The 25,522-nt window shown below is 39.9% G+C and overlaps 1 protein-coding gene across 3 annotated transcripts in view; it reads right to left on the bottom strand.

Moving 5' to 3' along the window:
• Window positions 1-24,234, bottom strand: part of Cdkl3 (cyclin-dependent kinase-like 3) — a 45,580-nt gene extending 21,346 nt beyond the window's left edge. For 2 of the 3 annotated variants that reach the window (XR_001175617.1, XM_013030914.1), the window contains exons 1-11: window positions 23,719-24,234; window positions 19,332-19,526; window positions 17,768-17,946; window positions 15,994-16,106; window positions 12,116-12,255; window positions 10,763-10,851; window positions 8,426-8,579; window positions 8,002-8,330; window positions 7,175-7,256; window positions 4,906-5,056; window positions 2,518-2,615 (exon numbers count right to left, since the gene is read on the bottom strand). Coding sequence is in view for 2 of the 3 variants with exons in the window: in XM_013030914.1 (XP_012886368.1) it covers window positions 2,521-2,615; window positions 4,906-5,056; window positions 7,175-7,256; window positions 8,002-8,330; window positions 8,426-8,579; window positions 10,763-10,851; window positions 12,116-12,255; window positions 15,994-16,106; window positions 17,768-17,946; window positions 19,332-19,526; window positions 23,719-23,883 (1,692 nt within the window). In the remaining variant the exon portion in view is untranslated. The remainder of the gene's footprint in view (window positions 1-2,517; window positions 2,616-4,905; window positions 5,057-7,174; window positions 7,257-8,001; window positions 8,331-8,425; window positions 8,580-10,762; window positions 10,852-12,115; window positions 12,256-15,993; window positions 16,107-17,767; window positions 17,947-19,331; window positions 19,527-23,718) is intronic. The other variant, XM_013030915.1, reaches the window with a different exon arrangement.
• Window positions 24,235-25,522: the final 1,288 nt, after the last annotated feature.

Below are 25,522 nucleotides of genomic sequence, written 5' to 3'. Positions count from 1 at the left end.
ATTTCCTGTATTCTAAAAAGTAAATAGAAACAGGACCTTAATTGAGGAAATATTGAGTCTTTGGCTAAGGAAATACAGGCAGAGATAAAATACCTGTACTTTGCACCTGGGGATTATTTTGTAAGGTAGAAGGAAACTACTTAGCAAAAACAAACTAAAAGTGGACTTTGTTATATACTCTCTTCTTTCTTGCCTGTTATACATTCACAGTAATTTAGGATTTCTCCTAGTCATGAAAGTTGTCTGCACAATTTCTATGTACATACTTAAGATATATAAAGAGTTGAATGTTCATCTAGAAAAATACTTGGATCTACTTAAAGTAATTGTAAAAACAAGCCAATGGCCGAGCTAACAACAGAAGAATAAGTTGTTATTCCCTATCATGTTTGATGTTTTGGCTAGTTCCAAACATCAATTCTTAGTTTTTAACCTCCTAAGTAGCTGGGATTTTAGCTATGAGCCACTAGTGCCTGGCATTTTGTTTTGTTGTTGTTGTTTTCTGTCTTGGTCCTGGAGCTTGAACTTAGGGACTGAGTGCTGTCCGTGAGCTTTTTTGCTCAAGCTTAGTGCTCTATAATTTAAACCATACCTACACTTCTGGTTTTCTGGTGTTTAATTGGAGTTAAGAGTCTTCAGAGTTTCCTGCCCAAGCTGGCTTTGAGCTGCAGTACTCAGATCTCAGCCTCCTTGAGTAGCTAGGATTACAGGTGAGAACTACCAGCGCTCAGCTTCTGCTAATTTTGGAGATAATGGTTTTGGTTTTTGCCTAGGCAAGCCTGGACTATGCTTTCTTATTTATGGTTCCTGTCATAGGTGAGATAGCAAGCATATACCATCACATCCAGCATTCTCTGCTGAAAAGGGGCCTAGTAAACTTTCTGTCTGGACTCTGGGCTGATCTAGAAACTTGATCCTCCCAAAGTAACTCAGATTATGAATCACCTTTTGCGTGCATATGTGTGTATGCATACTTGGGGCTGGTTGTTGTCTCTGAGCTGTGTATGTGTGTGTGTGTGTGTGTGTGTATGTGTGTGTGTGTGTGTGTGTTGATCGTAGGGCTTGAACTCTAGACCTTGGTGCTGTCCCTCAGCTCTTTAGCTCAAGAATAGTGCTCTACCACTTGAGCCACAGTGCCACATCTGGTTTTCTGAGTGGTTTATTGGAGATAAGAGTCTCACTAACTTTCCTGCATGGGATGGCTTTGAACGTGATCCTCATATCTCAGCCTCCTGAGTAGCAAGGATTACAGGCGTTACCCACCGGTGCCTGGCCTGGCACTGTTTCTCAGCTCTTCAGCTCAAGTCTAGCATGCTACCACTTGAGCCACAGCGCCACTTCTGGCTTTTTTTTTTCTGCTTATGTGGTGCTGAGGAATCGAACCCAGGGTCTCATGCATGCAAGGCAAGTGCTCTACCACCTAGCCACCTTCCCAGACCCTACTTCTGGCTTTTTGATGGTTAAGCAGAGATACGAATTTCTTGGACTTTTCCACCCAGACTCACTTTGTACTATGATCCTCAAATCTCAGCCTTCTTAGTAACTAGGATTATTGGTGTGAGCCACCGAAGTCCAACTTTTTTTTTTTTTTTTTTTTTGGTTGTGGGGCCTGAACTCTGGCCTGGGCACTGTCCCTTGAGCCACAGCACCACTTCTGGCTTTTTCTTTTTTTCTGCTTATATGGTAATGAGGAATCGAACGCAGGGCTTCATGCATGGGAGGCAAGCACTCTACCACTGAGCCACCTTCCCAGCCCAATCCAACACTTTTTTTTTTTTTTTTGGTTGTGGGGCTTGAACTCTGGGCCAGGGCGCTGTCCCTCAATTCTTCAGCTCAAGGCTAGCACACTACCCGTTGAGCCACAGCACCACTTCCAGCTTTTTCTGCTTATGTGCTGCTGAGGAATTGAACCCAGTGTCTCATGCGTGTAAGGCAAGCGCTCTACCACTGAGCCACCTTCTCAACCCAGTCCAACCCCTTTTTAAAGTATTTTCAGGACTGGGCAAAGGAGTTTTTCCCTTCCTATTTACTTATCCTAAAAATGATAGAAGGTTTTAAGAATTCTTTTTTTTTTTCAGTGTGTTGGATGACTTAGGTCTATAAACATTTGTTTTTCTTTTGGTGCTAGACTTGGGTCTTAAACTCCGAGTCTGGGTGGTATCTCTTTTGTGCTAGCTCTCTACTACTTGAGCCACGGCTGCACTTTTGACTTTTTGGTGATTAACTACAGATAGAAGTCTCACAGATTTTCCTGCCCATGCTGGCTTTGAGTCACAATCTTCAGATCTCAGCCTCCTGGGTATCTATAGGTGTACTGGATTAAGCCACTGTCACCTGACCCAAAAATAACTTAGAAATTGTTAGCAATTGATTATTTTATGAAAAGTGACACAGTTCTAGAGTTCAAAGATTACAAAGTTTGAAATTTTTACGTAGCTTTTCAATAGTAACAACTAAATTTATAGAGTCAAGGACCTTAAGTAACATTTAGTAAAAGTTATAAACAAAAAAATTTACCTTTTACTTTTCTTGACTTTGATCCATATTAAGTAAGGTTGGTATTTTAGGTGAATCTGTTTTCTTTGACTCCCTCTTGAGCATTTTTATCTGTTTAACTTTTGCAAAAAATATACAAAACGATGAAAATTTGTTATCCTTGTCTTGAAAATTTATTTTCAAGAATTCAAATGGAAATTCTGATGTCCATAAAGTCAGTTTCTTAGTTTTTTCCAAAGAATTAAATAAATTATGAATTGCAATAGTAAAATATGGTAAACATTTGTTTTATAATTTAGAAAGTCATTCAAGTGTTAAAAGACATTTATTTCATTTTTGTTCGGAGTAAAACTGTTAAAGTGGACCAAATAAATTCTCTTCAGTTGTCCAAGTAGTAAATTCTTGCTATGATATCACATTTTCACAAGGTGTCACTATTCTTCAAAGAAAGATAAGAACATTTACTTAGCACAAAAATAAATGGGTCAGCAGGGTGCCATTGGCTCATGCCTATAATCCTAGCTACTAAGCAGGCTGAGATCTGAGGATCATGGTTCAAAGCCAGCCTGGTCAGAAAAGTCCCTGAGACTCTTATTTCCAATAAATTACTGGAAAACCAGAAGTGGAGCTGTGGCTCAAGTGGTAGAGTGATTGCCTTGAGCTGAAGAGCTGAGGGACAGCACCCAGGCCCAAAGTTCAAGCCCCATGACTGACAAAAAAAAGCGGGGAGGGGGCTGGGAAGGTGGCTCAGTGGTAGAGTGCTTGCCTTGCATGCATGAGGCCCTGGGTTCGATTCCTCAGCCACGCCCCAGGACTGGCAAAAAAAAAAAAATCAAAAAAAGGAGGGGGGGGAGTCTCATTCTAATTTAATATTAAGATAAATCTCAAATTTATAAATCTTAACCTACCAAATCCTTGAATTTCTAAAACACATGTAACACCCTTAGTTCAATATAGTGACAAGTAATCACAGAGCAACAGAGGAAATAACGTATTCCAGGTCACTAAATTACTGAGTTAAAACCACTGTCCTCAAATACTGTCCCAAAATTTCAGCATTAAACTAATGAAACTCTACCCTTTTAGGCAGATGTGTATGTAAAACTATCTCCATGAAGATGTATGAGGATGAATTTTAGTGAAAACAGTTTGTTTGCATGTATGAAAATGGAAAAATGAAATTTGCTGAAATTGGGGAAGGGAGAGTGGGATAAAGAGGAAGTAATAGATGGGATTTGGTTGAAGCTGGGTGACAGTGGCTCACACCTGTAATCCTAGCTACTCAGGAGGCTGATAACTGAGGTTGTGGTTCAAAGCCAGCCCAGGCAGGAAAGTCCATGAGACTCTTATCTCTAATAAAAACCACTAGAAAACCAGAAGTGGAGCTGTGGCTCAAGCAGCTTACCTTGAGCTGAAGAGCGCAGGGATAGCGCCCAAGCCCAGAGTTCAAGCCCCACAACCGACCAAAAAAAAAAAAAAAAAGATGGGATTTGGTTGATTTGGTTAATTGTATGCACGAATGGAAATATCACAAAGGAACCCATCTTGTACAACTAATGTATGCTAGTGAAAAATATAATAAAGCTGGATACCAATGGCTCACATCTAGCTACTCAGATGGCTAAGATCTAATAACTGTGGTTAGCCCAGGGAAATAAACCTTTGAGATTCTTATTTACAATTAACTAGCTAAAAGGTGGACTGAACAGGTACTAGTGACTAATGCCTGTAATCCTAGCGACTCAGAAGGCTGAGGTTCAAGTTTGATGACAGCTGGGACCAACAAATCCAAGAGACTTAAGTTAACCAGTAAAAGCAGGAAGTGGAGGTGTGTCTCAAGTGACAGAGCAGCTTGAGGTCCTAAGTTCAAGCCTCTGTATTGGCACAAAAATGGACTGGAGGTGTGGCTCAAGTGGTAGAGTTGAAATGTTGATGGAGAGTACAAGGCTCTGAGTTTAGGCTCCAGTAATGGCACCGCACTCACACACTCTCTTTCTCACACACACATACACACTTATGAAATAAAATGATTGGGGCTGGGAAGGTGGCTCAGTGGTAGAGCGCTTGCCTTGCATGCCTGAGGCCCTGGGTTCAATTCCTCAGCACCACATAAGCAAAAAAGAAAAGAGCCAGAAGTGGCACTGTGGCTCAAGTGGTAGAGCACTAGCCTTGAGCTGAAGAGCTGAGGGACAGCAACCAGGCCCAGAGTTGAGGCCCTACGACCGGAACCCCCCCAAAAAAAGAAATAAAATGATCTACATTAAGTAACACATAGAAATTTACTATTTTCTCAGCAATTTACTACTTTTCTACCCGAATCACACTATAAAATTAAAACTATACCACAAAAAGTTCTGTAAATGATATTATTTATAAAGAAATTTGTAAAGTCATACAATAAATATGTACCTTTCACGTCCTTTGGCTGTATTAATGGCAATTCAGGGAAATGGAATTCCTTCCTGTCACATCTGGAAAAATTCAGCTTCCTTTTGTTCCCATTTGCTATTTGGTCATTTTGACCTGTTCGCTCATTAAAAACACCCTTCTCCATTTGGTTCTAAACAAATAGATTTAAAGAAATTGTGTAACTATTTTGTGTAACTATGACAAACTTAGAATTGCTAGTCATTTGGATGTAAAATCGAACAATTATTCTCATAATTAAGAAGTGGATTAAAGCCTGGCACTGATGGTTCGCATCTGTAATCCTAGCTACTCAGGAGGCAGAGATCTGAGGATTTCAGCTTGAAGCCAGCCCATGCAGGATAGTCTGTGAGCTCTTACCTCCAATTAACCATCAGAAAACCAAAGTAGAGTTGTAGCTCAAAGTGGTAGAGGACTAGCCTTGAGCAGAAAAATTTAGGGACAGCACCCAAGCCCTGAGTTCAAGAGTTCAAGCCCCAAGACTGACAAAATGGAGGAGAAGGAGAAGGAGTAGGAGGACGAGGACGAGGAAGTAGATTTAAGTCCAGGCTCTAATTCCAGAACTCGGGAGGCAGAATCAGGAGGACTGTGAATTCGAGGTCAGCCTAAACCACATAGCAAGATTGTCTCTCTCTAAATACATTAATACACACATACATACAAATAAAAAATAGAATACTATTAAATATATATGTAACTTTTTCATTATATGTAATATTCTGAGAATAATAGTTTCAACCTTCAGAACCACAATCTTACTTTTATAATACTATTCATTGTACTTGACCTTGGATTATTTACTTCAGTTGTTTTGTCAAAAATTTACTTTTTGATATATAAAATGATATGTTTTTGGACCCCAGGATTTATTTATTTATTTTTTGGGTCCGGTTGTGGGGCCTGAACTCTGGGCCTGGGCGCTGTCCCTCAGCTCTTCAGCTCAAGGCTAGCGCTCTACCACTTGAGCCACAGCGCCGCTTCCAGCTTTTTTCTTTCTGCTTACGTGGTGCTGAGGAATCGAACCCAGGACCTCAGGCATGCAAGGCAAGCGCTCCACCACTGAGCCACCTTCCCAGCCCATGGACCCCAGGATTTAGACCCCAGGAAAGTTAAAGTAAGCAAAAATATCTTGTGCAGTCATTATGTGGAAACTTTTTTTTGTTGTTGTTTGAATTCAGGGCCTCAGCACTGTCCCTGAGCTTCTTTTGCTCAAGGTTAGTACTCTACCACTTGAGCTACTGCGCCACTTTTGGCTTTTTCTGTTTATTGGGTACTGAGGAATTGAACCCAGGGCTTCATGTAGGCTAGGCAAGCACTCTACCATTAAGCCACATTCCAAGCCCTCTGGAAACTTTTTGTGTTGATTTTTTTTTCTTTTCTTTTTTTCTTGCTGGTCCTGGGATTGAATTTAGGGCTTGGGCACTGTCTTTGAGTTTGTTTTGCACAAGGCAAGCTCTCACCCACTTGAGCCACAGCACTAATGTCCTTTTCTGAATAGTTCACTCCATTGACTTTACTGCTGGGGCAGCTTTGAAAGGTGATCTTCAGATTTGATTCCTGAGTAGCTAGGACTACAGGTCACCAGTCCCTGGCTAATTTTCTTTCTTTTTAATGGTATTGGGCTTTGAACTTAGGCACCTGTATTTGCTAGGCAGGTCACATGCTATATATCAAATTACAATATAGTAAATTAACTAAAACTGAGCCAAATGGAAGAAGGATGCTTTAAAATGTGACCTATTTTCATATCTGAAAGAAAAAAAAAGAGAGCTGGCAATGCAGCTGAGTAGTTGAGCATGTGTTTAGCATATGTAAAGCCCTGGCTTTGGTCAACAGTGCCACAGAGAGAAAGAAACAGAGACAGAGATAAACATGACAGAAATAAGCAGAGCACTGATGGCTCACACCTACAATCCTAGCTACTCAGGAAGCTGAGATCTGAAGATCACCATTCAAAGCCAGCCCAAGCAGGAAAGTCTGTGAGATGCTTATCTCAAATTAACCATTGGAAAACTGGAAGTAGAGCTGTGGCTCAAAGAGGTGGAGTGCTATCCTTGAATGAACAAGCTCAAAGACAGTACCTAGGCCCTGAATTCAAACCCTATGAACAACAACAACAACAAAAAGATACAGAGAGAAAAATTAAAAGCATATATTCCTATTTTTAAATGTTATAGCCCAGAGACAGAGAAAAGGAAAAGGGGTCAATGTTAAAAAAGGCTATTTTTCAATGACTAGCTTCTTGCCTTACTTGAGTTGGAACTGTGTCCTCTTGTCTGGTATTAGATATAACTTGTCCAGTAGTTTGTTTCTTTTTTGCTCTTTCACCTAACCTATTATTTAAAAATAAATAAGAAGTTAATAGAACTCCCCAGAAGTATCTATGTTTTAGCTTGAGGATAAACAGGGCTAGGGATATAGTTCAGAGGTAAATTATTTGTTTAGCATGTACAAAGCCATGGGTTTAATCCTCAGCGCTGTAAAAATAAATAAATAAGTCTAATAATATTTTTCTGCATATGGAGGTTGAGGCAAGAGGACCACAGTTCAAGGCTAGCCTAGGCTACATAGTAAGACTAGTCTCCCCCCAAAAAAAATAAGTGAATAAGTTATACTGTAGAAGTCTATTATGAGAACATTGAGTACCAAAAAACAACAATCATTTGGAAGTACCAAGAGCTCCAAAGGAGCCTAGTGCATGCCACCTCTTTTCTTTGTAAAAAGTACATGGTCTCACCTCTGATACTTTGTCATAGCAAATAACAGAAAATTAAGACACCAAGATACATGGATACTAGAATTTAGGACATTACACTGCTTCAAAATGGAAGATTTTTTTCCAATGAAAAACTTGCAAAACAAAGACATCAGAGAAAAATTAAATATATTTATAGCCAAGAAAAATTAATTCATTCCATAGCATTCATAAGAACTATTCAGTAATGACCTGTTATATAATTATAATTTCAAATAGATGCCTGTAACTTAATTTACATACAGACACTAGGAAAACAATTCTTTAAAATACCATATGCAGGAACACAGTATTACTCAAGTCTCTTTGCTGTTACAGCTCACCTTGGATTAGAGTGAGGGAGATTTGGATTTGGATTTGCAGCCATGAAATTATTGTTTGTAAGGTTGATGGGTGGCATTATCATACAACCTCCAGCATATGGATCTTCTTTCATACCATTAGTGTTAGTGCTGGGATTGACAGAGTTTGGTGGTTCAATGATTACAGGTTTTGTATCTAAAGATGTAGCATGAGCATTGTCAACTGCATCCTGTTGACGATGAACACCTTCATATTCTAACTTTTTCAGTTCTGAGGTATCTCCTTTTCCTCCTTTGATTTTAAAAACCCTCACTCTAATGTCCTTACTCTTTTTCTCTTTTTCTGTTTCCTGGAACAGATTGAAAATCTGAGTGAGTCATCAGAACAGCTATTTTTATCTCTCCAGTGCTAACTAGAATATAGTTGAAATGAAAATTAACGTACCTTTCCAATGTGGGAATTATTTATCACTGTATTGTTAAGGTTTGTTTTTCTTTCTTCTCTCATATATTCATTTTCTTTAGGAATATCCTTTGTCTTCACAACTGAATTGAGTTTTGCTTCTTGTAGTAATTTAGCTCTCAGCTCTGGTAAGAATCTGAGAAAAACCAAACAATATCAAACAGTAAACTTTTCATTTATGTAAATACTTTTATCTCTACTGAACAATTTAATCAATTAATGTACATTTTAGGTACAGCATAAATAATGCTGTATAGTTATAATCCATGACAAGAGATGGCATAATTTGGTGATTTTTTTGGTTTTTTTTTTTTTTTGATCTGGTCGTGGGTCCTGAACTCTGGGCCTGGGCATTGTCCCTCAGCTTTTCAGCTCAAGGCTAGCACTCTACCACTTGAGCCACAGCGCCACTTCCGGCTTTTTAAAAAAAATTTTCTGCTTATGTGGTGCTGAGGAATCGAACCCAGGGCCTCATGCATGCAAGACAAGCACTCTACCACTGAGCTACCTTCCCAGCCTTGGGTGTTTTTTTTGGTGCTAGTCCTAGGCACTGTCCTTGGACTTTTGTGCTGAAGGCTAGTGCTCTACCACTTGAGCCACAGCACCAATTCCCAGCTTTTTTTGTTTATGTGGTGCTGTAGAATTGAACCGAGGGCCTCATGCATGCAAGACAAGCATTCTACCACTGAGCCATCTTCCCAGTCCCCATTTTCTGAAGGTTTAATAGTTTGAACTCAAGGCACTTTTACCGGTAATAGTAAAATCTTTTCTTTTTCTTTTTTTTTTTCTTTGTTGGTCGTGGGGCTTGAACTCTGGGCCTGGGCGCTGTCCCTGAGCTCTTCAGCTCAAGGCAAGAGCTCTACCACTTGAGCCACAGCTCCACTACCAGCTTTCTGGTGGTCAACTGGAGATAAGAGTCTCATGTACATTCCTTCCCCGGGCTAGTTTTTGAACTGCAATCCTTAGATCTCAGCTTCCTGAGTAGCTAATGTTACAGGTATGAGCCACTGGCTCCAGGCCATAATAATAAAATCTTAATATCTAAATACCAAAGGAATCATTTTAGTTTAATAGAGTTGATAGGACACAACTTTCTTATTTAGTTACTGATACTTATCAATGGCACTTTCATCAATAGAGTACCACCTCATTTTTTGGTTTTACAGCAAAATTCCTATCATTCTTGAAGTTCTAGTTACTTTCAAAGATCCACTTTCGGGGCTGGGAAGGTAGCTCAGTGGTAGGGTGCTTGCCTTACATGCATGAGGCCATGGGTTCAATTCCTCAGCACCACAGAAAAAGCCAGAAATGGCACTGTGGCTCAAGTGGTAGAGCACTAGCCTTTGTCTAAAGAGCTGAGGGACAGTGCCCAGGCCCAGAGTTCAAGCCCCACAACTGACCAAAAAAAAAAAAAATACACTTTACCCTATTCTACCTCTAATGGCAGTTCCCAGACTTTTCTATACCTAACTTTAATTCTATATCTATTTTATAACTAACCTTAAGTTGGTATTTGTTTTTCCAACTTCATGTCCATAGGTCAACTGAATGACTTTGCAATAAATGAGAAACTTTTCATTCTATATTTTTTAGCACTACAGAGGTTGGAACTTGGGGACTCATGCTAGTTAGACAGGTGTGTTCTACTCTTATGCTTTCAGCCCTTCCTGTTTCTTTCAAAACCCAAATATAAACATTTTTTAAAGAAGTATGACTAATTTCAATCAACACTGAGCATATAATAGACAGTGTGGCACCGAAAAAAGGGTTTTTCTGTGCTATCATGGGGCTTGAACTCAGGGCCAAGATGCTATCCCTGAGCATCAGTGTTGAAGGCTACCACTCTACCAACTAGGCTACAGCTCCACTTCTGGCTTTTTTTGTGGTTGACTAGAGAAAAGATTCTCATGGACTTTCCTGTCCAGGCTGGCTTTGAACTGTGAACCTAGGATCTCAGCCTTGTAGGCATGAGCAAACAAATGAGTAAATAAATGTTTACTAATTCGCATATTTTTGTTGTTACATTAATTTATTTAGGGGCTGGGAAGGTGGCTCAGTGGTAGAGCGCTTGCCTTGTAATGCATGAGGCCCTGGGTTCGATTCCTCAGCACCACATAAGAAAAAAGCCAGAAGTGGCGCTGTGGCTCAAGTGGTAGAGCACTAGCCTTGAGCTGAAGAGCTGAGGGACAGCAACCAGGCCCAGAGTTCAGGCCCCACGACTGGACCCAAAAAAGCAAAAAACAAAAACATTAATTTATTTAGCAATTCTTAGGCTAGCAATATTTCTTACTAAAAATACCACATTCATAATATGCTTACTTTTCAACAAATCCATCTCTAGTAAAATATTCATGATGCAAAAGATCATTAGATGATATCCTTTCAGCAGGATCAATTTGTAAACAAGCCTAGAAAAGAAAACAACATTTTAATAAATGAGTTGTTTTTATTCGCATATATTAGTTGCATAGAGGTGTTTTATTGTGACTTTTCACACACATAAAAATATATCCAAGTCAACCTTACCTATTAAAATAAGTGGGTTCTTAACAGGATATAAACTTTGATAAAGGATTAATTCCCCAGAGCTAAAAGACTTTCTGGAAAGATAGAATTAGATCTGATTATTTACTTCCCTAAGAAATTTGTACTTGTAAAGCTTTATTACTGGTTAAATGTTCTATGACTCTTGCCAAAACAAAGGTCAGTCTTTTTTTTTTCTACTATAAATGACAGAAATTGGGGGTTTAGAAGTATAGCTCAAAGGTGGAGGGTGGAGTTATTTGCTTAGTACATGCAAGACCCTGGGCTCTATCCCTAGCACTTTAAAAAAGAATAATGATACATAGAATTAACAGAAATTATTTAGTTATTTGATCCTTTTATCAGCCCAATGTGAGAAGTTGAGTTGCTTGCTCACTGTGCTGGCCTATTATTTGAGCTACTCTACCAGCACAGGACTTTTCTGCCCAAGATTGCTTGGAACCATGATCCTCCATTATCTCAGCCTCCTGAGTAACTAGTGTTACAGGAGTGAGCCACCAACACCTGACAACCTTTCTGTAATTGACTGAATGACTGATTGATTGCTGGTCCTGGGGTTTGAACTCAGGGCACTGTCCCTAAGTCTCTTTGTGCTTAAGGCTAATGCTCTACCTCCTAAGTTACAGTGCACCACTTCTGGGTTGTTTTTTTTTTTTTTTTTTGAGTAGTTTACTGGAGATAAAAGTTTCACAGGGACTTCTGCCCAGATTGGTTTCAAACCGAAATCTTCAGCTCTCAGCTTCCTGAGTAGCTAGGATTACAGGTGTGAGCCACCAATACCCAGCTGTTTTATTTTTGTTCTGGTTCTGGCACTTGAACTCAAAAACTGAAGGCTGTCCCTTATTTTTTTTTCCCTCTTAAAGCTATTACTGTACTACTTGAGCCACAGCTTCATTCCCAGCTTTTTGGTAAATTGGAGATAAGAGTCTCAAGGACTTTACTTCCTAGGCTGGCTTCAAAACCATGATAGTCAGATCTCAGCTTCCTGAGTAGCTAAGCTTACAGGCAGGAATCACTGCACTTTTCTGTAATTTTTCAACAAATGGAATTTCATTTAAGTAATATTTTAAAATTGAATTATGATTTATACACATTTCTCAGATACAAATGCTTAATCTGTTAACATACATGAACCATATCTGCCAACAACCCATTAAGCTTTGGGTATTTTTTCCTTGCATTTTGAGGGTGTTGAACTTGAGGAAGTATCACCCCATCAAAAATGGGACTCTTGGCAAAGATACTCTGCAAGTGAGGTGTCAAATTGCCTGAAAAGAGACAAATATGGATATAAGAAAAAAGAAAAATTAATATACAATCAAAACAATGAAATTGGTATGTGATCTACATTAGATTACTGAAAACAAAAAGAAGGAAGAGTAACATTTTTTTTTCTTTTGTGTCTTATCTGGGGCTTGAATGAAGGACCTGGGAGCTGTCTCTGAGCTTTTATGCTCAAAGCCAGTGCTCTACCATTTGAGCCACAGCTCCACTTCTGGCTTTTTTTGGTAGCTAATAAGAGTCAAATGGATCTTCTTGCCTAGGCTGGCTTTGAACTATGATCTTCAGATCTCAGGAGTAGCTAGCAGTAGCTAGGATTACAGGTGTGAGCTACCTGCACCCGGCATTTTTAGCTTTTTCTTTTTGGGGGAGAGGAGTGTTTAACACTGACCAAGAAAGTACCTGAATGTATTTATTTGTCTTGGTGCTTAAACTCAAGGCCAGAGTACTGTCCCTGATGTTTTTGCTCAAGGCTAGAATTATACTACTTGAGCCACAGTTTCACATCAAGATTTTTAGAGGTTAATTGGAGATAAAGAGTCTCATGAACTTTCCTACCTGAGTTGACTTCAAACCATATCCTCAGATTTCAGCCTCCTGAGTAGCCATCAGCACCTGGCTTTTTCAGTTTTGTTTTGTTTTTTAACATTGAACAAGAAGTACCTGACCATTCATTCATTTAATTAATTAATTGATCCTGAGGCTTGAACTGAGGGCCAGAGCACTATCCCTTGTGTCTTTTGCTCAAGGCTAGCACTCTACCACTTGAGCCACAGTTTTACATCAGGAGTTTTGGAGGTTAATTGGAGATAAAGAATCTGATGGACTTTCTTACCTGGGGTGACTCAAACTATGATCCTCAGATCTCAGCCTCCTGAGTAGGATTACAGGGATGACCCACTAGCACCTAGCCTAAACAAAAACTTAAATAGTTGGGTTGGATGAGATTTTTTTTTAATTTTTTATTTATTTTTGTCAGTTGTAGGGCTTGAACTCTGAGCCTGGGCACTATCCCTGAGCTCTTAAGCTTAAGCACTCTACCACTTGAGCCACAGTACCACTTCAGGTTTTCTAGTGATTTATTGGAGATAAGAGTCTCATGGATGGGGCTGGGAAGGTGGCTCAGTGGTAGAGCGCTTGCCTTGCATGCATGAAGCCCTGGGTTCGATTCCTCAGCGCCACATAAGGAGGGAAAAAAAGCCGGAAGTGGTGCTATGGCTCAAGTGGTAGAGCGCTAGCCTTGAGCTGAAGAGCTGAGGGACAGCGCCCAGGCCCAGAGCTCAGGCCCCATGACTGGACCCAAAAAATAAAAAAAAAGAGTCTCATGGACTTTCCTGCCCTGGCTGGCTTCGAACCGTGATTCTTAGATCTCAGCCTCCTGAGTAGCTAGGATTATAGGTGTGAGCCACCAGCACCGGTGAGATAGGTTTTTTTTTTAGAAGTTAGCTATATAAAACTTACAAGTAGTTGGAGATAAATAGTTTGTTATTTGCTAGGTGCTAGTGTCTCATGCCTATAATCCTAGCTATTCAGGAGGCTGAGATCTGAGGATCTAGGTGTAATGCCAGTCTGGTTAACCACCATTAAACTGTGGCTCAAAGTGGTAGAGTGCTAGCCTTGAAGCATAAAAGCTCAGGGATTGCTCCCAGGCCCTGAATTTAAGCCTCATGAAAGACCAAAGAATAAAAAAATTTAAAAAAATAAAGAAAAGGAAAAAGAAAATCTGTTAGTTGCTCAGAATCCTCATTAACAAAACAAAATACAGAGTTGATAGCCAGGTAAATAATTTATTCAATAATATATTTAAGTCAGACACCTTGCATTCATATACTGTTTTGTGGAATGGGAACTTCTTTGTACAACTACTTAAATATAATAATAAAAACTGTTAAAAAATCTAGATTCTTCATGCAAAATAAAAAGAATATATTTAATGACAAACTGAATATTGAAAATACAGTTGGTGAGAGTTTATTTGATGATATATTTTAACTATTCAAACATTTTTGTGGTTAGTCTTGCCCCTAGTGTAATTTAAAAAAAATAGTTCTGAGATGGACATAGGAATGAAGGGAAGAAGGATGAGCAAATGCAGTCATTATAGCAAATGTACATTATGTAAAAAATGAACTATGTAACTTGAGGGTAGGGACAATAGGGGGAAAATGAGGGGAATAAAGGAAGGAGTAACATTGACCAAGAAGCATTTTATTCATAACCTGACTTATAACCTCTTTGTACAACAATAATAATAATAATGATAATAATAAATTTTAAAAATAGTTCTGAATAAAGATCTTGAAGACCTCTTTGTCTGGTGGAAAAGCTATTCATAAACATGTAGTTTCAGGATTAGGAAGAAGTCCTTTGAACAATCTAAGTGAAATCTGGGTAAATACTGATTTTACAATATGTCAGAGTTTTGAGGCATCACATTTTTTTGTGTCTTGTTTAAAGTTCTGCTATGATATTGTTAGAAATGATTCTAGTTCTGTCATTTTACAGCTGAAGAAACTGTATCTCTAATTAACCATAAAAAGCCAGAAGTGGAGCTGACTCAATTGGTAGAGTGCTAGCCTTGAACAAAAGAGGTCATGGACAACAGCCATGCCCTGAGTTCAAGCCCCAATACTGGCATACACACAAAGAAAGTTCTTGTTCAGAAGTTCTTGTTTAGAAGTTCAAATAAGAGTTGGAGGCGTGGTTAAGTTGGTAGAGTACCAGCCAGTGAGCAAAAGCACTGAGTACTGAGTCCCAGTCTCAAACCTAAAAAGAAAAGTAGTGCAAATATTTGTAAAAGCTAGCTTGTTTTTTTTGCTTTTTCTGCAGTACTGAGGACTGCACTCAGGGTGTTGTGGGCTTTGCACTTGTCAAACAAGTGTTACCGCTTGATAAGAAATGTAGGGCTGGGAAGGTGGGTCAGTGGTAGAGCGCTTGCCTTGCATACATGAGGCCCTGGGTTCAATTCCTCAGCACCACATAAGCAAAAAGAAAAAAGCTGGAAGTGGTGCTGTGGCTCAGCCCATCTAATTGTAACCCCTCTGTATAGTATTTTCACAATAAAAAATAAAAATTAAAAAAAAACAAAAACAAGTGTTACCCAACCCCAAAGCTAGAATTTAAAATTGAAGTATATTGTTATTGTACTATTTTTCTTAGCATCAACATCTGCCTTCAATATTTGCATTTGCATCCTGGTAAATTAGATAGATAGGTAGGTAGATAGAAAAAGGTTTTGTGTGTGTGTGTGTGTGTGTGTGTGTGTGTGTGTGTGTGTGTGTTTCAGTCCTGTGGTTTGAACTCCTGTGGTAGATAGAAAAAGGGTGTGTGTGTGTGTGTTTCAGTCCTGTGGTTTAAACTCCTGTGCTGTACCTGAATTTTTTTGCTCAAGGCTCGTGCTCTATGATTTGAGCCACTTTTGGCTTTTTGTAGTTAACTGGAAATCAGAATCTCATGGACTTTCATGCCCAGGCTGGGTTCAAACACTGATCCTCAGATTAGCCTCTTGAGTAGCTAGGATTACAGGTGTGAGCCACTGGCACCCGAATCAGAAAATATTTTTTTGTAAAAGCAGAATCTTCTGGCTTCTTTATCACTACAGTGTCACCACCTATCAAAACAATGTTTCCTTATTCATATGCAGAAAAGCTAAACTTGAAAATCAAGCAGTATTGATCTGGCAATGTTTACTTTAGACACATAATAGATATTTCAGTATTACCTACCTACTTTTAAAACAATTCTATGAAGTAAATCCAAATCAGAACTGCTGGGAAGATAGGGATTTCCAGTGGCCATCTCAATGATCATACAGCCCAAAGCCCAAATATCCACAGGTCTGAAACAAACCAGAATGACTGTGTCATGCAGAAATATAATCTATTGTAGGGTTGAGGAGGTGGCTTAGTGGTAGAGTGCTTGCCTTGCATGCTTGAGGCCCTGGCTTCGATCCTCAGCACCACATAAGCAGAAAAAGCTGGAAGTGGTGCTGTGGCAGAATGCTAGCCTTGAGCTGAAGAGCTGAGGGACAGTGCCCAGACCCAGAGTTCAGGCCCACAACTGACAAATAAATAAATAACTAAAAAATATCCTTAAAAAAAAAAAAGAAATAGCTGGGCGCCAGTGGCTAGCTACTGTAATCCTACTGTAATCCATGCTACTCAGGAGGCTGAGATCTGAGGATTGCAATTCAAAGCCAGCCCTGGCAGGAAAAGTCCATGAGACTCTTATCGCCAATAAACCACTTAGAAAACCGGAAGTGGTGCTGTGGCTCAAGTGGTAGAGCACTAGCCTTGAGCTGAAGAGTTAAGGGACAGAGCCCAGGCCCAGAGTTCGAGCCCTGTGACCTACAAAAAAAGAAAGAAAGAAAGGAAGGAAGAAAGAAAGAAAGAAAGAAAGAAAGAAAGAAAGAAAGAAAGAAAGAAAGAAGAAGGAAAGATATAATCTATTTTAAAAATATTGCTAGCCAGGTGTGATGATACCTCCTGCCAGTAATCTTAGCACTTCGTTGTCTGAGACAGGAGAATTTTAAGTTCAAGGCCAACCTGGGCTACATAGTAAGTTCAAGGCCAAGGCCAGCCTGGGTTACATAGTAAGACTTTTCTCTCAATTTTTTTTTTTTTTTTGTAGTCCTGGGGCTTTAACTCAGGGCCTGGGCACTGTCCCTGAGCTTCTTTTGCTCAAGGCTGGCACTGTACCACTTTAGCCACAGTGCCACTTCTGGTTTTTTCTGTCTATCTGGTATGGAGGAATTGAACCCAGGGCTTCATGCATGCTAGGCAAGCACTCTACCACTAAACCACATTCCCAGCTGGTTATTTGTATTTATTTGTTTGTTTATTTAATCAGTTGTGCTTGAACTCTGGGCCTGGGCGCTGTCCCTCAGCTCTTTAGCTCAAGGCTGGTGCTCTACCACTTTGAACCACAGCGCCACTTCCAGTTTTCTGGTGGTTAATTGGAGACAAGAGTCTCACAGACTTTACTGACTGGGCTGGCTTTGAACTTCGATCCTCAGATCTCAGCCTCTTGAGTAGCTAGGATTACAGGCGTGAGCCACTGGTGCCTAGTCAGTTATTTGTATTTTAGATGACTGTTTTACATGAGGCCAAAATCATGATCCTTTTAAAGACATGAGTACAATTTAAAAGAGAATACCATTTTTTCAGGAAAGCAAATGAGTTTAAAATCTTTAAAATCTTTATAGGCTATAGAGGCTATAAGTAAACTGAGGAGGCAGCTCTGTCGGGGGTGTGGCACAGCTTAAAGCAAGCATGGACACATGTGAGGATGTTTACATAGGTCTCTTGTAGATGCAGCTACCTGAATCTGAGTAAATCGTAGCAACAGCAGCCAGTGGTACACGGTCTACAAGGTTTTGCAGTTACAGATAGTCGTTAGCCTGTTCTAAGTCCCAACCCAGATACAGAGAGAAAAAGAAAGGTGTAGGAAAAAGAGAGATTCCAGGGAAAAGGCCAAGTAGGTTACCCAAAACAAACATACTTTCCATAAGTCGTATCTTTTAACACTAGTTCTGGAGCTCTATACCAGCGTGTAGCCACATAGTCTGTATAAATGTCCCCGGGACCTGCTAGTGTTCGTGCAAAACCAAAGTCACAGAGTTTAGTAATTCCTGACTGGGATACTAAAATATTTTCAGGTTTTATGTCTCGATGAATAATCTAAAAAAGAAACAGAAAATGAAATTATATTAAAAATGAGTTTTGTTTCTAGAAAATCTCTCAGAAATTATACAGAGAAAAAAATCTAGCTAATTAAGATAGAGAAGCTATATTCATGCCATATGTAAATGTAATTACATACTTTCAATTTTTGTCCTAGCTATCCCTCCAAAATGAAATGAAGCTGAGTGCTGGTGGCTGGCACCTGTAATCCTAGCTACTCAGGAGGCTGAGATCTGAGGATTTTGGTTTGAGAATCCTGCCTGGGCACCAAAAAAGCTGGAAGTAGAGCTATGGCTCAAGTGGTAGAGCATTAGCTTTGACAAAAAAGCTCAGAGACCACTCCCTGGCCCTGAGTTCAAGCCCCATGATCAGCACACATACACACATTGTCATTGGCAGATGCTCGATACATATGTTGAGTAAATGAATACAAAAAGAAATAAATATTTCTTCCCCATAAAGTGGCCAAAACTTGCACTTATATAATGGCTGCTTTTAGCTAGGAATTGAACCCAAGGCTTTATACAAGCTAGGTGAGCATTCTACCACTGTGCTAAGTCCCCAAGCTCCCCAGATATCTATATTTTTTGCCAGTCCTGGGGCTTGAACTCAGGGCCTAAGCACTGTCCCTGAGATTTTGCCCAAGGCTAGCACTCTATCGAGCCACAGAGCCACTTCTTTTCTGGTGGTTAATTAGAGATAAGAGTCTCATGGATGTTCCTGCTTGGGCTGGCTTTGAACCACGATCCTTTGATCTCAGCCTCCTGAGTAGCTAGGATTATAGGCGTGAGCCACCAGTGCCCGGCAATACATTATTGTAATTATCACATGATACAGCCTTGGTTCTAGCTGGCAAGAAAATTCCAATCTGAAATTTCAGTGGCTTTCACAACCATTTTTTTCTCTCCCCTCACTTTTTTTCTATTTTATTTTATTTTATTTTGTCAGTTGTGGGGCTTGAACTCTGGGCTTGGGCGCTGTCCCTATGCTCTTCAGCTCAAGGTGAGCCCTCTACCACTTGAGCCACAGCGACACTTTCCCCTCACTTTTTTTTTTAGCATCGATTAATCCTATAAGGGAGCTTCATTCTTACATGTCCATAAACACATACAATGTACCTTTACTAGACATCCCCGCTACCTCATAATCATCTCTTTGATAATACATTTTAGTATCCTATACTTGCCTTATAGTTAATTATGTTCTCAAAAAATGTTTCTTGGTTCTGTAACTAAATTTGACCCTCCCCATATCCATGTTCAAGATGCTATTAAATACTGTACAGAAAAAGAATCTTAACAACTTTCATAAAAGTAACCATGATATTTAAATAGCACTAGAATTCATATTTATCCTAGCTTGGCTTACTATGAGGCACTTACATTATTATTGTGAAGATAATCAACTGCTCGAAGGATCTGAAAGAGGTATTTTCTAAGTCGTTTACTCTCTAGTCCATGACAATAATGTTGTAACTCATCTAATACTGTGTGGTCAATAAATTCAAACACCAAGTGAATTTTCCTTTTCTGTTTAAAAACTTCAATAAGATTGACCAGGTTTTCATGACGAAATTGCTATTAATGACAAAAAACAGATTTTAATAAATCATATCAAATATAACTTGTATATATAACATCTACATAATTTTAAAAGGAAACAAATATTCTCAGCTCCTTTCTTCCATGGATATCAACAGAAAATTTTCAATTGATACACATTCCTTTTTTTTTTTTGTCAGTTGTGGGTCTTGAACTGTGGTCTGGGTGCTGTCCCTGAGCTCTTAAGCTTAAGGCTAGCACTCTACCACTTGAGCCACAGTGCCACTTCCAGTTTTCTGGTGGTTAATTGGAGATAAGAATCTCATGGAGGGCTGGGAAGGTAGCTCAGTGGTAGAGCACTTGCCTTGCATGCCTGAGGCCCTGGGTTCGATTCCTCAGCACCATATAAGCAAAAAGCAAAAAGCTGGAAGTGGCGCTGTGTGCTAGCCTTGAGCTGAAGAGCTGAGGGACAGCACCCAGGCCCAGAGTTCAGGCCCCATGACCGGACCCCAAAAAAAAAAAAAAAAGAAGCTCATGGACGCTTTTGCCAGGGCTGGCTTTGAACCATGGTCCTCAGATCTCAGCCTCTTGAGTAGCTGGATTACAGGTGTGAGCCACCGGCACCAGGCCATTCCTATTTTTTAAATTATAAGTAAGGTGACATTTGATTTCTTATTAAAATTAACTTAAAGCTAGTATCTTGTAATTTGGTATGCTGCTGAGAAATATCTTGATATCTTTTAACTTGGCTTGTGGTTAAATTTAATATCTGAAATTTTTAAAGTCCTTATATTTTTCTTGTTACTTTTACAGTTGGTGTTGTCATTTGGTGTTTTGACACAGGGTCTTGCTATGTAGACCAGGCTGGACAGAAACTCACAATCCTCCTGCCTTCACCTCTCCAGCATTGGGACTGCCCATTTATTTTGTTTTCTGCTAGGGTTTGAATCCAGAGGCTTCTTTCTACATGCTAAGCTAGGTTATACCTCCAGACTCTAGCAAGCTATTTGAGGTATTTGAAAACAGGTCTGTGTTTTTAAATGAGCATGAATTCCAACATTACTCATTGTATGGTTTAAACTTGCACAAATTAATTCTCTAATTTTGGTCCTAAACTCTAGTGAACAAACCATTAGTTCTAGGTGGCATTATAAATTCATTAGATTATAACAAGAGAATATAAAAATATGTAGAAAAATTTCAGAAATGTGAAATATCAAAACAGGTAAAAAAGTAAGAAATTATCTTTGATAATTTTCATTTATTGTCTGTACTATTCTCCCTAATAACAAAACAACTTTTATCCCAGCCACTAAGAAGGCTGAGGATAGGAGAACAGGATCTTGAGGCCAGCCTGAGAGGGATCTTTAAAACATAAACAAAGATGACAATAACCAAAAAGACCCTGCAGGTACTGGCAATTCCTTGTTAAAAATAATTGTGAAATGTCAAAAATGTGCATGACTATCAGCTTGGGAAAAAAAATGTGCTTACCATTTTATGTTGTGTGTTCAATTTTTTCCAACACTTTGACCTTACTAGAATCAATTCCGAGATAATCATCCATTTTTCCAAATTACAAGAAAAAAAGTATTTGGCTACAAATAATGGATATATTTTCAGTATTGAATTCATTCAAAAATTATATTTTCATTAACATTTTTCTTGCCTTTATTCTAATGGCACAGTATCAATTTTTCTTCTTTTCTATGACTAATGGAGACTAAAATCCTTGTAATATGACTAATAGAAAAAATATGCCAAAATATAATGCCAGATTCTTTTCCTATTTTTGCTCCTAATTTTCCTTTTCAGCAAGATGCTACAGGGCTGCAGTAGTAAAATCCTAGTAGCACTAAAAAGAACTGACTGCTTTGAAACACCATGGTATTAATCCTCTACCTAAGGAAAAGTCCCCGCTTCCTGTTTAGTCTTTGTTTTAAAGGCAAAAGCATTGAAAGTAATGAGTATGTATTAGTGAAGATTCACAAAGGGCTTATAAGGAATTAGGTATTTTTCTCAGATAAACCATGAAACTCTTGGAAATGCTCCATTATCTCTTTTCAAGTTGTTTTTATTTTTGCTTTTCTCCATCACTAGACAAGCTCTACAGCTATTCATACTACTTATGCTGTATAATTTAATAAACTACTAACAAAAATTTAAGTCAAATGAGCCATTTTGGCAATCTTTTTAGATGAAAAATAATCTGATTATGAAGAAAGTACTTTTCTATCTGATAAAGATGCACAAAAAAGCACCTGTTTTCTTCATTGTACAGACTACCTTGTCAAGACCATAAAACTTAAAGCATTTAGATCAATTCCAATAAATAGAATATATACACACAAGTATTTTTCAGTCACTGGTTTTGTACCCAATCTCCATAGAATGTTAATGCATCTTTGTCAGATCTTTTCCCTAAGCTGATCTCACATGCCTACACTGCCCTGACCTTCCAGGTATTGTTACTTATCTGTAAGAGCCTACTAGGTTCTCTCTAGTTAAACAATTCTGATATCTTAAATTCATCATTCCCAAAAGTGAACTAGTTCCCAAATATCCCTTCAAATTCCCATCAATTGCAGCAGTCATTGATCTTCAAACATTCCTTTGACTTGCCTATGTTTCTACACTCTCCCATGTTTTCTTTTGTATCATGTTTTAAGTGTATTTACATTCATATTGCTGCATTTTGGAAAGGGCTTTCAAGATATTTGCCATAATTTGTGGATTAAAACAGACTGCACTATTTCACAGCATTTGAATATATTTTAGACAAGGATGCTAGACAAATAATTTTCATTTCTTTACATTGATTTCAAACTTAATTTTCTTATAAAATCAAGTTCTGCCTCATTATCCTAAAAGACTTTAAAATCAGTCAGGTGCTGGTGGCTCATGCCTGTAATCCTAGCTACTGAGGAGGCTGAGATCAGAGGACTGTGGTTTGAAGCCAGCCCAGACAGGAACGTCCATGAGACTCTTATCTCTAATTAACTATTAGAAACAGTCAGAAGTAGAATGATGGTTCAGTGGTAGAGGACTAACCCTGTGCAAAAAGCAGCTCAGAGACAGAGCCCAGTCCCTGAGTTCAAGCTCCAGAACTCTCTCACACCAGAAGGAACACACACACACCTTTAAAATCGATCTCCAATTTACTGAAACTTCATAAGAAACTCTATAAGACTCTACAAATGTCTTTTTTTCTGCTTTAGTCATTTTGTTACCGTAACGTAAAACTTGTTTCTCCCTCTTACCCTAATCCTACACATCCTTTAAAGCCAAATCCATGTCCCACTTGACTTCCAAGAAACTTTCCAGCCAACAGGACTTTGTCAGTCAACTTGGGACTTATGAGTTTCATTTATCTTTTTTCTTTTGGTCAGGTGTGGGGGTCTGAACTCTGGGCCTGGATGCTGTCCCTCAGCTCTTCAGCTAAAGGCTAGCACTCTACCACTTGAGTCACAGCGCCACTTCCAGCTTTTTCTGCTTATGTGGTGCTGAGGAATTGAACCCAGGGCCTCAGGCATGCAAGGCAAGTGCTCTACCACTGAGCCACCTTCCCAGCCCCATGAGTCTCATTTTCTATCTACCTTTCTGTCTTTCTGATGAAATCATAAACGTCCTTAAGCCTTTTTAGTTCTCAGCTTATAACACATTACCTTGCACAAAGCAGACTTTAAATAAAAAAAAAATACTAGTCCTGGGGCTTGAACTCAGGGCCTAGGCACTGCCCCTGAGCTTCTTTTGCTCAAGGCTAGCACTCTACCACTTGAGCCACAGTGCCACTTCCAGCTCTTTCTGTGTATGTGGTATGGAGGAGTTGAACCCAGGGCTTCATGCATGCTAGGCAAGCACTCTACCACTAAGCCACATTCACAGTCCTATGTGGAGCTTTTTGGTGGCTAGTTGGAGATAAAAGTCTCATGAAAGTTCATGAGTCACTGGCAACAGGCCATTTTCATTAATATTATACCTGAATATTCCTGAATGACTTCACAAGTTGGCCAAAATATTACATTCTACATTCCCATGCACCTCTTTTAACACTATAAAAATACAAAAATGTAAAGATTTTTAAGGGTGAACATCTTAGTCCATTAACTGAAATATTTACATATATGTTTATTTAAATTTATAGATTTTGAGGATGGAGAATACGAGGTCAGCCTGGGCTACGTGGAGACCCTGTCTTAGAAAACAGATTAAAGCAAAAGAAGCAAACCTTTAGAAACTTTATTTCTCTCGTGGCAATCTTGTTGACAGATTTTTCGGGTTTCTCATAGAATATCTTAATGGCCACTATCTGCCCCGTATCTTTGTGTTTACATTTCATGACTGTTCCGTAACTTCCCTCTCCCACTTTTCCAAGGGTTTCATACATCTCCATTTTCAAGCCTTGCTTCTACTTCAGAAAAATAAAAAAATAAAAAAAAATTAAAAAATAAAAAAGGGAAAACGTTAAACCTTGACACTTTTATTGATTGAAGCTGGACAGGGTATAGACTCATCTCCTACTTTTAAATCTAAATATAGAAAACAGGAAATTTTGTCCATGGAATAAGGTATAGACTCAATAAATTCTTTGAAATACAGGAACATGGGGGGGAAGAAATAATGTTCTTGTCCACAGAACCCGGGGGTCGGTGGGAGCTCTGCCACCTCGGCTCTAGGGTGCATGTGGAGGCCCCAGTCCTCACCATTAACACGGGGTCCCTCTCCGTCACTTCACCGCCCCCCCCTCCACCCCCGACGGAGATCCCCTCACTAGCGATCAGCACCACCAAGCACCCCACATTTCCTGTCAGGTCGGGTCCAGTCAGGGTTCCCCACCACAGCAGCCGCCCAAGACACAGGCCCCGAGAGCTCCCGAGGCCTGGTCCCGCCCTCTCCTCAAACCCCACGTCTAAGAAGCCCGGACCCGACCCGTGGCGCTCCCCTCGCCCCACAGTCGACTTCCGTCCAGGCAGGCGCCGCCGCCTCAACCCATTCCGTAAGCCCCGCTGGCCTGGCTCGGCGAAGTCCCAAGCGGGACACCGGACACCGACACTACTACACGGGCCAACTCCGCCGGCTCCCGGCTGCCGGCTCCCATAGCAACGGTTGGGGGGCGGGGGGGAGGTGGAGGCTGCGCAAGGCGCCAGTACGCAAGACCGGAAGAACGGCGGGTCCTGACCCGGAAGTGAAAGGCGAAGGAAGTAGAAAGTGGCTCCAGGTAGGCGCTCAGTGGAAACGTGCTCAGGGTGGGGTGGGAGAGGGGATTGGCTGTCGCAGTTTGAGCTTCCCGAAAGGTTGGTTTTGAACCCCTCCCCCCCCACGGGATGTCTGCATTGCTTGGGGGAGAAAGGAAACCGAGGTAGAAGCATGCCCGACCCCTGTGGCAGAATGCACAGCAACACCTTGTGCGCTCCCCTCGTCATCAAACAAGACAAGTGGAAAGACTAGACTTGAAGACAAGCCTTGGTGTTGGGCTGGGATGTAGCTTACTAGCAAAAAGGCTTGTCTCCCAAGTGCAAGGTCCTGGGTTCGATCCCCAGTACCCAAAAGGAAAAGACAAAAGATACAGAATCAAATCTGGTGCCTACAGTTTCCCCAGTACCCTGTAGTCCTCAATTCATCCCCAACAGGCACAAACCCTTCTTGAACATCCTCAGTTTGCCTTTTAGATATTTCCAGCTCCCAAACTCTATGGGCTCTAGAAAATAATTCAGAGGGTCTTACAACATATGTAGTGATTTCTTAGGGCACAAGATGTGTGTGTATGGTGTGTGTGTGGGGGGGAGTTGTTTAAGGTGATGAGAATTAGCTGTAGTGTCAGCCTCCAGTGAAATAACGATATCACTAGAGCTGGTGCTCCAGGAGTGCTGTCTCTATTTAGAGATTTTACCTTTTTTCTATAAAGTATTAAATGTAAAATGTGAAATCTTGCCAAGTCTTGTTCAAACTATGAAGAAGAATGATATTATTGTTATTTAAATCCAATGAGTCTCATCCCAGTACAGATATTAAAGTCACACCTGGAAGGCTTT

This window comes from Dipodomys ordii, unplaced genomic scaffold (genome assembly GCF_000151885.1).
Source record: "Dipodomys ordii isolate 6190 unplaced genomic scaffold, Dord_2.0 Scaffold135, whole genome shotgun sequence".
In the NCBI taxonomy this organism is placed as follows: domain Eukaryota; kingdom Metazoa; phylum Chordata; class Mammalia; order Rodentia; family Heteromyidae; genus Dipodomys; species Dipodomys ordii.
The sequence above is the reverse complement of the archived record's forward strand: the minus strand, read 5'-3'. Positions and strand labels throughout refer to the sequence as shown.